This window comes from Haliotis cracherodii, unplaced genomic scaffold (genome assembly GCF_022045235.1).
Source record: "Haliotis cracherodii isolate W230 unplaced genomic scaffold, xgHalCrac1.p SCAF_34, whole genome shotgun sequence".
NCBI classification, from domain to species: Eukaryota; Metazoa; Mollusca; class Gastropoda; order Lepetellida; family Haliotidae; genus Haliotis; species Haliotis cracherodii.
The window spans coordinates 675,868-687,082 of NW_027266291.1; the positions used below are offsets into that span (position 1 = coordinate 675,868).

The 11,215-nt window shown below is 42.8% G+C and overlaps 1 protein-coding gene across 1 annotated transcript in view; it reads left to right on the forward strand.

Annotated features, from left to right (window-relative positions):
• LOC139477669 (uncharacterized) overlaps nt 1-10,991 on the forward strand; it is a 63,627-nt gene extending 52,636 nt beyond the window's left edge. Inside the window, exons 19-26 of the mRNA XM_071260046.1 lie at nt 1,493-1,611; nt 1,976-2,054; nt 3,178-3,305; nt 3,932-4,004; nt 7,956-8,083; nt 9,409-9,481; nt 10,605-10,735; nt 10,909-10,991. Of these exons, the coding sequence (XP_071116147.1) occupies nt 1,493-1,611; nt 1,976-2,054; nt 3,178-3,305; nt 3,932-4,004; nt 7,956-8,083; nt 9,409-9,481; nt 10,605-10,735; nt 10,909-10,991 (814 nt within the window). The remainder of the gene's footprint in view (nt 1-1,492; nt 1,612-1,975; nt 2,055-3,177; nt 3,306-3,931; nt 4,005-7,955; nt 8,084-9,408; nt 9,482-10,604; nt 10,736-10,908) is intronic.
• Nucleotides 10,992-11,215: the final 224 nt, after the last annotated feature.

The following is an 11,215-nucleotide window of genomic DNA, read 5'->3' on the forward strand; positions in this document are numbered from 1 at the left end:
GTGATTACACAGTCCTTCACGTGCGCAGTGATTACATAATCCTTCACATGGGCAGTGATTACACAATCCGTCAAGTGGGCAGTGATTAAACAATCCTTCACGTGGGTAGTGATTACACAATCCTTCACGTGGGCAGTGATTGCACAATCCTTCACATGGGCAGTGATTACACAATCCTTCACATGGGCAGTGATTACACAATCCTTCACGTGCGCAGTGATTACACAATCCTTCACATGGGCAGTGATTACACAGTTCTTCACGTGCGCAGTGATTACATAATCCTTCACATGGGCAGTGATTACACAATCCTTCAAGTGGGCAGTGATTAAACAATCCTTCACGTGGGTAGTGATTACAGAATCCCTCACATGGGCAGTGATTACACAATCATTCAAGTGGGCAGTGATTACACAATCCTTCACATGGGCAGTGATTTAACAATCCTTCACATGGGTAGTGATTACACAAGCCTTCACATGGGCAGTGATTACACAGTCCTTCACGTGGGCAGTGACTGAACAATCCTTCACGTGGGCAGTGATTACGTACATAATCCTTCACATGGGCAGTGATTGCACAATCCTTCACATGGGTAGTGATTGCACAATCCTTCACATGGGCAGTGACTACACAGTCGTTCACGTGGGCAGTGATTACACAATCCTTCACATGGGCAGTGATTACACAGTCCTTCACGTGGGCAGTGATTACACAATCCTTCACGTGGGCAGTGATTACACAGTCCTTCACGTGGGCAGTGATTACACAATCCTTCACGTGGGCAGTGATTACACAATCCTTCACATGGGCAGTGATTACACAGTCCTTCACGTGGGCAGTGATTACACAATCCTTCACATGGGCAGTGATTGAACAATCCTTCACTTGGGCAGTGATTGAACAATCCTTCACGTGGGCAGTGATTACACAGTCATTCACGTGGGCAGTGATTGCACAGTCCTTCACGTGGGCAGTGATTGAACAATCCTTCACGTGGGCAGTGATTGCACAGTCCTTCACGTGGGCAGTGATTGAACAATCCTTCACGTGGGCAGTGATTGCACAGTCCTTCACGTGGGCAGTGATTACACAATCCTTCACGAGGGCAGTGATTACACAATCCTTCACATGGGCAGTGATTGCACAATCCTTCACGTGGGCAGTGATTACACAATCCTGCCTTTACGTATATACGTCAGTTCAATATAACGGTTTCATGGACAACATGAAACACTTGAAATATACTACATTTACTCTTTCGTAAAAATGAAATATGACTGAAACTCAGACTCCTAACCTAAGTACGAGTGACCTTCTGAATTACCACTATATAGTAACAACGGAAACATTGCTGAGGATCCACTATAAGCTCCACATCAGCCATGTTATCTTTGCGGGCGTGGTCGGAGTGGGGGGAGGGGAAGCAGGACGTGACACACTAGATGTCCGAGAAGGATCTTCACTTTATCATATCATGTTGATCTTGCAGTGAGACCAAGGCATTTATCTCCTGTCTCGCGGGAAAATCTCAGACAGGATGTGACGGCATGACAAGTGTTGCTCAGTTAGCAACTTCAGCACAGGCTGCCATGGCAACCACTAGCTGTAGTAAGTATGCCATTAGAACATTGTAAAGACTGATTGCAGCAGATGATCGCCTGACGTGTGTATTGATGAACACAATCTCAACAAATGACTGCTGATGGATCAAAGTCATCAACTTCGTACGTAAGAGTTTGATATCAGCGTATCCGACGGCATTTGCGTTTATTATTCAGCATCCTTGATTTTGTTGTGAAACAGTACACGTGTACTGGCAACCTCCTCCATGGTGAAGGGAAGTGCTTCCGTATGTATGGACTCTACTGCTGCTCTCTCTTTTCTTCTAAAATAAGGATTATTTCTAATACTACACTAGGATTATTTCTAATACAACCGTAAACAGCGCAACTTGGTGTTCTTTCGTCACCAGGTTTCCCGGATGGATCAGCATGTGCGTGTGAACTGAACTATACGAAGGCTGATATCAGCACCAGAAGTCTGAAATGCACGTAAGTATCACCGTGGGTCGGCTTTGACTGCTCACGCTACATGTAGGTGTGTCCCCTGCGTGTTCCGACGTCGCGTGCAGTTGTAGCACCTCTCTCTGTGGCTGAAACGTCAACAAACTAAGCAGAGGTCTGTGACAGATTTGAGGAACGTGCAGTGATGAAGTAATTGTAGAAAAGGGGCTCAACATCCAAAGTTACCCAAGCCTGTCATGCTGTTTGAAGCTGAGTCAGAAAGGTGAATATGGATGAAATCTGGGTTCACCATTTCCAGCCTGATTCCAAACAATAATCTGCAAGTACTTCCTCAAGTTTGTCCGTTTTCCAAAGTTCACATTTTACTAACTTTTCATATTTGATCAACATACTGAGTTTTTTGTTGGGCGTAGAGGTGTGGCGGTGGTGGTGTGGTGGTGTATGGATGTGTTTGAAATTAGCGCAGGGTATAAGATGACGTCAGACCTACCTATGTGACACATATCGTGTTCACCGGGACAAGCAGAAAAGTGGTACTAGCACTGACCATTCATTTCAGTGCTAGTGATGAATGACAATATTTCAGATAACTTTCGTATGCGATTTGGTGAATCACACGTAAAATACTTAATGATGATCCGATATTATCAACATATTTGACACCCTAATGACATATGTAATGCCATTCTGCCCAAACTGAAATTATTTTCCGTAAATTACTTCATTAGAGAGCACAATGTTCAAGGCGACGCACACCCAACTTCCCCACGTACCGAGCTAACATTACACGACCACAGCCTACTAGTATCTTAACACAGGCCCGAGACCCGCTGTTTAACAAAGTATTACCTGGAACTTTACACACATTCCTGTCGCTATGTGGGGAGAATGTATACCGAGGCACTGGTTGTAGGCAAGTAAAGGTATATCTCTCAATCAATTGGAGCTGCTAATTATTTTTAATTTACCTTTAAAAATATGGTTGTGTTCAATGAAACAAGGCTACTTGGTGTGTTCTCTTGAACAAGTGACAGAGTTATTTCCCTTCCAGTACATCTATAAGTAGGAGATAATGATCGCGTGTGGGTGGGACTCTCAGCTGATGTTGTCTTCTTTATTGTTACCTGTTGTACCTGCCGGCCTTCTACAGAGCTCTTCGGGATTTTCTTGGCTGCCTGATCGGAACATCCGGAACCGGATGTGACGGAAGTACAACCCTGCGCACGCTTGCGTCTAACATTGACACCAGCATGACAGCGTTGGGCGACACAGATTGTCGTATGTGTAAATTGTGGTCTCATTTTGATACGAAAGAATGAAACATGTCATCCTCTACACATCGTAACAATAACGTAACAATAATGTTGAAAGTTTTAAAAAAAGAAGACAATTTTACAAGATTTAGCTCACCAGAATCAAGTCATGGCCTGGCGCGTTTGTACGCATGTCCGTGTGTTAACGTTTCACTTCCCCTTACAATGTTAAGGTGTGAGCACGAACATTCAGGACGATGTCTGGGACCATCATTGGTCGGTGTGTTGTGTCAAAATATATGTTTGTTTTTCTTTAGCTGTAGGAACCGTTCATTCGCGGAGAATGTTTCAACATCCTCTTCACAGAAATCGAGGGCTCAGATATTTGTGTAGAATATATAGCATTACAGTTGGAATAAATTATATCAAGAACATCATCTGCAAACTGGTTTGACCATTCTTGACGGTGTCTTACATCGCAACGCTTTACGAACTGCGGTGAATAGTTAGATACAGCCACACTTGATGACATGGCACATTCAGCTTTATACAATGAGCAACAGTGCCTTGATGCTATGTATTTTCTGTAAGAAAATAACAAAGTCCAATAACAATTATTCTAAATTAGTCATAATCTGTCTCTTCACCCAGCCAGGAAATCCAACTGTGCGTGTCAGATCGCCTACATCACGGCTGATATCAGTGACAACTCCAAGAAATGCACGTTCGTATTCCAAGCTGCCTTCATCTCTACAGTAACTACATTGTAATTAAACATACATTCACCACATAAATATCCGAATTCTATAACCATTGTATAATGTACACTTTAAACTTGCATTAGCAAATAACATACTTGTACATCTATCCAAATATGATAACAATTACCGAGGGTACAAAAGGACAGTCATCATGTTCAACAAATATCAGTCGTACGCAGTGTGTCATCGAAGAATATCACAGTGTATCATGGCCCCCAGTGTATCATGGCCCACAGTGTATCATGGCTCACAGTGTATCATGCTCACAGTGTATCATGGCCCCCTGTGTATCATGGCCCAAAGTGTATCATGTCTCACAGCGTAGCATGGCTCACATTGTATCATGGCTCACAGTGTATCATGACTCACAGTGTATCATGGCTCACAGTGTATCATGACTCAGAGTGTATCATGGCTCACAGTGTATCAGGGCCCACAATGTATCATGGCCTACATTGTATCATGGCTCACAGCGTATCATGGCTACCAGCATCATGACTCACATTGTATCAGGTACAACAACAGTGTATCATGGCTCGCATTGCATCATGGCTAACAGTGTATAATGCTGACAGTGTATCATGGCCCACAGTGTATCATCGCCCCCAGTGTATCATGGCTCACAGTGTATCATGGCTCATAGTGTATCATGCTCACAGTGTATCATGTCCCCTGTGTATCATGGCCCCAAGTGTATCATGTCTCACAGTGTATCATGGCTCACATTGTATCATGGCTCACAGTGTATCATGACTCACAGTGTATCATGACTCAGAGTGTATCATGTCCCACAGTGTATCATGGCTCACAGTGTATCATGACTCACAGTGTATCATGACTCACAGTGTATCATGGCTCACAGTGTATCATGGCTCACAGTGTATCATGACTCACAGTGTATCATGACTCACAGTGTATCATGGCTCACAGTGTATCATGACTCACAGTGTATCATGACTCACAGTGTATCATGACTCACAGTGTATCATGGCTCACAGTGTATCATGACTCACAGTGTATCATGACTCACAGTGTATCATGACTCACAGTGTATCATGGCTCACAGTGTATCATGACTCACAGTGTATCATGGCTCACAGTGTATCATGACTCACAGTGTATCATGACTCACAGTGTATCATGGCTCACAGTGTATCATGACTCACAGTGTATCATGACTCACAGTGTATCATGACTCACAGTGTATCATGGCTCACAGTGTATCATGTCTCACATTGTATCATGGCTCACAGTGTATCATGACTCACAGTGTATCATGACTCAGAGTGTATCATGTCCCACAGTGTATCATGGCTCACAGTGTATCATGACTCACAGTGTATCATGACTCACAGTGTATCATGGCTCACAGTGTATCATGGCTCACAGTGTATCATGACTCACAGTGTATCATGACTCACAGTGTATCATGTCTCACAGTGTATCATGGCTCACATTGTATCATGGCTCACAGTGTATCATGACTCAGAGTGTATCATGGCTCACAGTGTATCATGGCTCACAGTGTATCATGGCTCACATTGTATCATGGCCCACAGTGTACCACGGCCCTCAGTGTATCATGGCCCACAGTGTATCATGGCCCACAGTGTACCACAGATCACAGTGTATCATGGCCAACAGTTTAACATGGCTCACGGTAACATGGCTCACAGTATGTCATGACTCACAATGTATCATGACTCACAATGTATCATGGCCCACAATGTATCATTGCCCACAGTGTTTCATTACTCACAGTATGTCATGACTCACAGTGTATCATGGCCCACAATGTATCATGGCCAACAGTGTATCATGGCCAACGGTATATCATGTCTCACAGTGGATCATAATTCACTGTGTTTCAAGTACCACAGTGCATCATGACTCACAGTGTATCATGTCTCACAGTGTATCATGACTAACAGTGTGTCGTGACTCACAGTGAATCATGACTGAGAGTGTATCATGTCCCACAGTGTATCATGTCTCACAGTGTATCATGTCTCACAGTGTATCATGACTCAAGGTGTATCATATCTTACAGTGTATCATGGCTCACAGTGTATCATGGCTCACAGTGTATCATAGCCCTCAGTGTATCACGGCCAACAGTGTATCATGGCCCACAGTGTACAACGGATCACAGTGTATGGTGGCCAACAGTTTAACATGGTTGACAGTGTATCATTGCCCAAAGTGTATCATGGATCACAGTGTATCATGACTCACAGTGTTTCATGACTCACAGTGTATCATGGCTCACAGTGTATCATGTCTCACAGTGTATCATGACTGACAGTCTATCAAGGCTGACAGTGTATCACGTCCCTCGGTGTATAATGGCCCACAGTGTACCACGGATCACAGTGTATCGTGGCCAACAGTTTAACATGGCACACGGTATCATGGCCCACAGTGTGTCATGACTCACAGTGTATCATGTCTCACAGTGTATCATGACTGACAGTGTATCAAGGCTGACAGTGTATCACGTCCCTCGGTGTATAATGGCCCACAGTGTACCACGGATCACAGTGTATCGTGGCCAACAGTTTAACATGGCACACGGTATCATGGCCCACAGTGTGTCATGACTCACAGTGTATCATGGCTCACAGTGTATCATGGCCCACAATGTATCATGGCCTACAGTGTATCATGGCTCACAGTGCATCATGGCCCCCAGTGTATCATAGCCAACAGTGTATTATGGACCAGAGTCTATCGTGGCCCACATGGATCAGGTACCACAGTGTATCATGCTCACAGTGTATCATGGCTGACATTTTATCATGGCCCCCGGTGTATCATGGCCCACACTGTATCATGTCTCACAGCGTATCATGGCTCACACTGTATCATGGCTAACAGTGTATAATGCTCACAGTGTATCATGGCCCACAGTGTTTCATGGCCCCCAGTGTATCATGGCCCACAGTGTATCATGGCTCATAGTGTATCATGCTCACAGTGTATCATGGCCCCAAGTGTATCGTCTCACAGCGTATCATGGCTGACATTGTATCATGGCTCACAGTGTATCATGGCTCACAGTGTATCATGCTCACAGTGTATCATGGCTCACGGTGTATCATGGCTCACTGTGTACCCTGACCTACAGTTTATCATGGCTCACAGTGTATCATGCTCACAGTGTATCATGCTCACAGTGTATCATGGCTCACAGTGTATCATGCTCACAGTGTATCATGGCTCACTGTGTATCATGGCTCACAGTTTATCATGGCTCACTGTGTACCCTGATCCACTGTGTATCATGGCTCACAGTGTATCATGGCTCACAGTGTGTCATGGCTCACAGTGTATCATGGCCCCCAGTGTATCCTGGCCCACACTGTATCATGGTCCACATTGTATCATGGCTCACAGTGTTTCAGGTACCACAGTGTATCATGTCTCACAGTGTATCATGTACAAAGCGGTACGAAGCGTAGCATAGTACCAGGTATATCGTCGTACAAAGGGAATCATTCATACGAAGGCTATCATCGCACCAATGAAATGTTGGCACGAAGGATTACATGGTACTAAATGTATCATGGTACTATCATGGGAGATTAATGGACTTATCAATTGATAATTAATTAATTAATTACTATTATTATTATTATTATTATTATTATTATTATTATTATTTCTCAAATATATCCATTCTTTCAAACAAAATTCTGTCTAATCCACCTTAGGAATTCAAGGGCCTTGTGAAATGTGAACGAGGGCCTTGAATACATGTAATCAGATTCAATATGATTTCTCATAGAGTAAACAATCGGATTTATTGCCAGTGTCCAAATTCTGCTGTTAATCGACCGGAAAACCAGTTGCAGGGTGATGAATAATCGAGTCATGAGACCCAGACATTTGTCTCTTTTTCCTTTCTTCTCCAGTGAGGTCAAGAAGCTAACTTCATGCCTTTTAGCGTCTGTCGCCAATGGCTGCGGCTCCGCAACGACCAAAACGTACATCGGCAAAATTGTAGAGTCGACATTCACTGACATTGGTCCAAGCGACTGCCGTACGTATTACTGTTATAACTGCATAGCATCTGTCTGTATGACAGGTAAAGGAAAGCCCAGCAATAACGCAGGTCGCGGACGTTTACAACTTCAGAATGGTCCGCACAGACGACCAAGCCCGGAGCGAATCTTGGGCAGTGGAAGGCATGCATTGGTCCCAAAGCGGAGCAGATGCTATTAACTTCATAATATTTGCATATACCTTGATGCACATACACACGTCTAGTATTTAGCTCTATAGGCAAGCAGCCATTGAGTGTATTGAGACACAGATATTTGCTCAAGAGGCATTCGTTTTCAGGCAGAATTGATTTTATTTCATTCAATTCTTTATTTCTTTAGTAGGGCTACATCACTATTTGTTATATCTCATTGGTGATTGTTGTTGTTTTTTATCTCTATCCATCTATACTGGCGGGAAAATGTAACTGTGCTTCATGTAAAGTGGTGTAAATGTTAATATATTGAAAATAACAGCATAATATTTGATCTTTTGTCGGATCAATGTTTTATCATAACTCATTGACAAAACCTTCGTGCCGCAATTCAAATTGCCATTAACTATGATGAGCTGTGTTCTCCCATGAGTTGTCACGCCATCCCATACCAAGCGTCGCTAAAACATTCTCTTGGATTCAAGCGCGACCATCAGAGCTGCCACAGTGAAACCTGGACGTATGTACCAGCTGCTGTCTACACCAAGCTAGGCGTGACATGGAAGCAAGACTGTGCGTGTCGCTGGACTTCGTTGTGCGCCATTCCTGCCTGTAGCATATCCATAGCATGTAGACAATGATTTTTCAGCAAGCCGTGTAATTGCGTAAGTGTTACGGTTATACAAAAGTGTTTTAGGAGCACCTGATAGCTAAACAATCGGTGTGTGCTGGTGACAGTAACAAAAATACGCGCATGAGTATCATGATCCCAACAAACACGCAAACATGCTCGTGCAAATTGTGAATCACGTAAAGTCGAGGAGATGTCTTCGTAAAATGTATTTAAAGTTGCATTATATAATTTCAGATTAAATTATTTTTTCATTGAACTTTATATGAAGCACAGTTACTTTTTTCCGTTAGTATGTATCAACTATTTTACAAGTTCACTTCTAACACTGAACAACAGACAAACATAGACACGTTGCTTTTAAACATTGTGGTCTGAAAACTAATTACTTATCAAAACTTGGTTCATGTTAATTATTATGTTCATGTTGAGGTTTACGATTTGTTCGATTCACAGACAGTGAGAGTAAATCTGTTGTCTTAAAGCATTCATCTGGTGACGCACGCACTATTGTAATCTAGCCTGTGTTCTATTACAGCGGTTACTTCCACATGCCAATGTGAGATCAATTTCAACAAAGCCGATATCAGTGATACATCTACCACGTGCAAGTAAGTTAGATTTATCTCCCCTGAGGTTTCGATATTTAAGTACTTAGAGGAAATATCAGTGCAGTGTGATTTGGCGCAGCAGTCCCAAAACGTATACATTGCACTTGTATTCATTTAATCGTAGTTAGAATTAATCAAAGAAGATATACTACAATGGTAGTTCCAGTTATATTATATTTATATCTTTACAGTCGTAGTGTATTTGAAATCGTTTCTACCGAGCTGCTCGCGAGTTAACAACGTATTGAAATTTAAAAGTTACAGTATTTGACGTTAAAAGGTGTAGTGACCCATGTATCTCGTTATAAATTATCTGATAAAGAATAAAGACTTCACTAGTGTATTGATAAAGTATAAATACAAGTAATGTAGGTTCGACTATTCACCGTTGTTGCATGTATATCAGAGCCACAAATGCAACCATTATGTTTCTGGGTTTGTCAGGGTTTCGCCAAAGTGGTAAACGTGTGAGACGTGCATCACCTGACACGCCATGATACATCTGACATACTGTTCCTTGCGGCGTTACACCAAACCAACTCACCAATAACTAGCAGCAGTTAAGAAAAGCTGGCACTCTATACTAAAATAGCTTCAGTTATACAACTCGGTCCAATGTTGGCGATGAATGTAGCTTCAATGAAAATATTACAATGTTGAATATTATGTTCGTACTAAGTTGTAATTTAGCCTTATAAGTAGTAGTCGTGAGAGTCGACTAAAGAAGGCAACCTATTCGCCGTGTGTTGCGTCCCTGCGTTGAAGGACGGGAGTCTGGAGGTTGAGGGGCAGGAGTCAGGAGTCTTCCAACTGCCAGATAACCACTTCCATCCTTATAATTCCTGGACGGGTGGAAGAATGGGCTCAGTTCTATCACCCTTGCCGCTACGTAACCCTTGATCACCACTCTAACTCAGGAATTATACATCTTATACCACCCTGCGTGAATGCTATTTTTAAGACACTTGTATAGCTACTTGTCAGATTAATGACGATTATTTCCCATGACTATTTATATCGGTGACGTGTCAGAAGAGGGTTTCTACGAGAATATAAGATCTATGCCTGAATAGCTTGACATATTCATTGAATCAGTGAAGGCAATATTTCCTGCGTCGTATAGATCTCTGAAGGAGCTGTTGCGTTGCCTGGAGGCTGTGACGGAAACAACTGACCCTGTATGTGACGGCAGCAAGTTGAAGGATGATCTCCTCACAGCGTCAATGTCATCTCACTTGGACCTCTGCTCATCAGGTCTGCTTACTTCCATAATTAACCACTCACGCATTTATGTCATTCAAAGAGTGCTCTATCGCTTTCATTTAGTGCCGTAATACATGTTATGTTTTCTTTGAACAATTATACAACCGTCGATGGAATATATTCTATAAATAGTTTGTAACCTTCTGTGGTGCATTTTGTTTCAGGTGGCTCAACGGATTCTTGGATCCTGAGATGGCTGCTCCTGACTGTAGCATCCAGGCTGTTGCTCCCACAGTTGCATGACTAGTAAACACACAAATACTTAGTAGTTTTTACGCACTTGTTGTTGGAATGATTAAGCAGGATGTTTATTTTTATTTATTTTTGGGGGCTAGGGGTGGGTGGGTGGGTGTGGGGTGTGGGGGTGTGTGTGTGCATGTACATTTATAACTGAAAACCTTTCCTTGCGGTGAAGGGTACGCTCCCCCTGTAAACTCTTGTTTCTCGAGAATGCATCGAATTGTGTGTTAT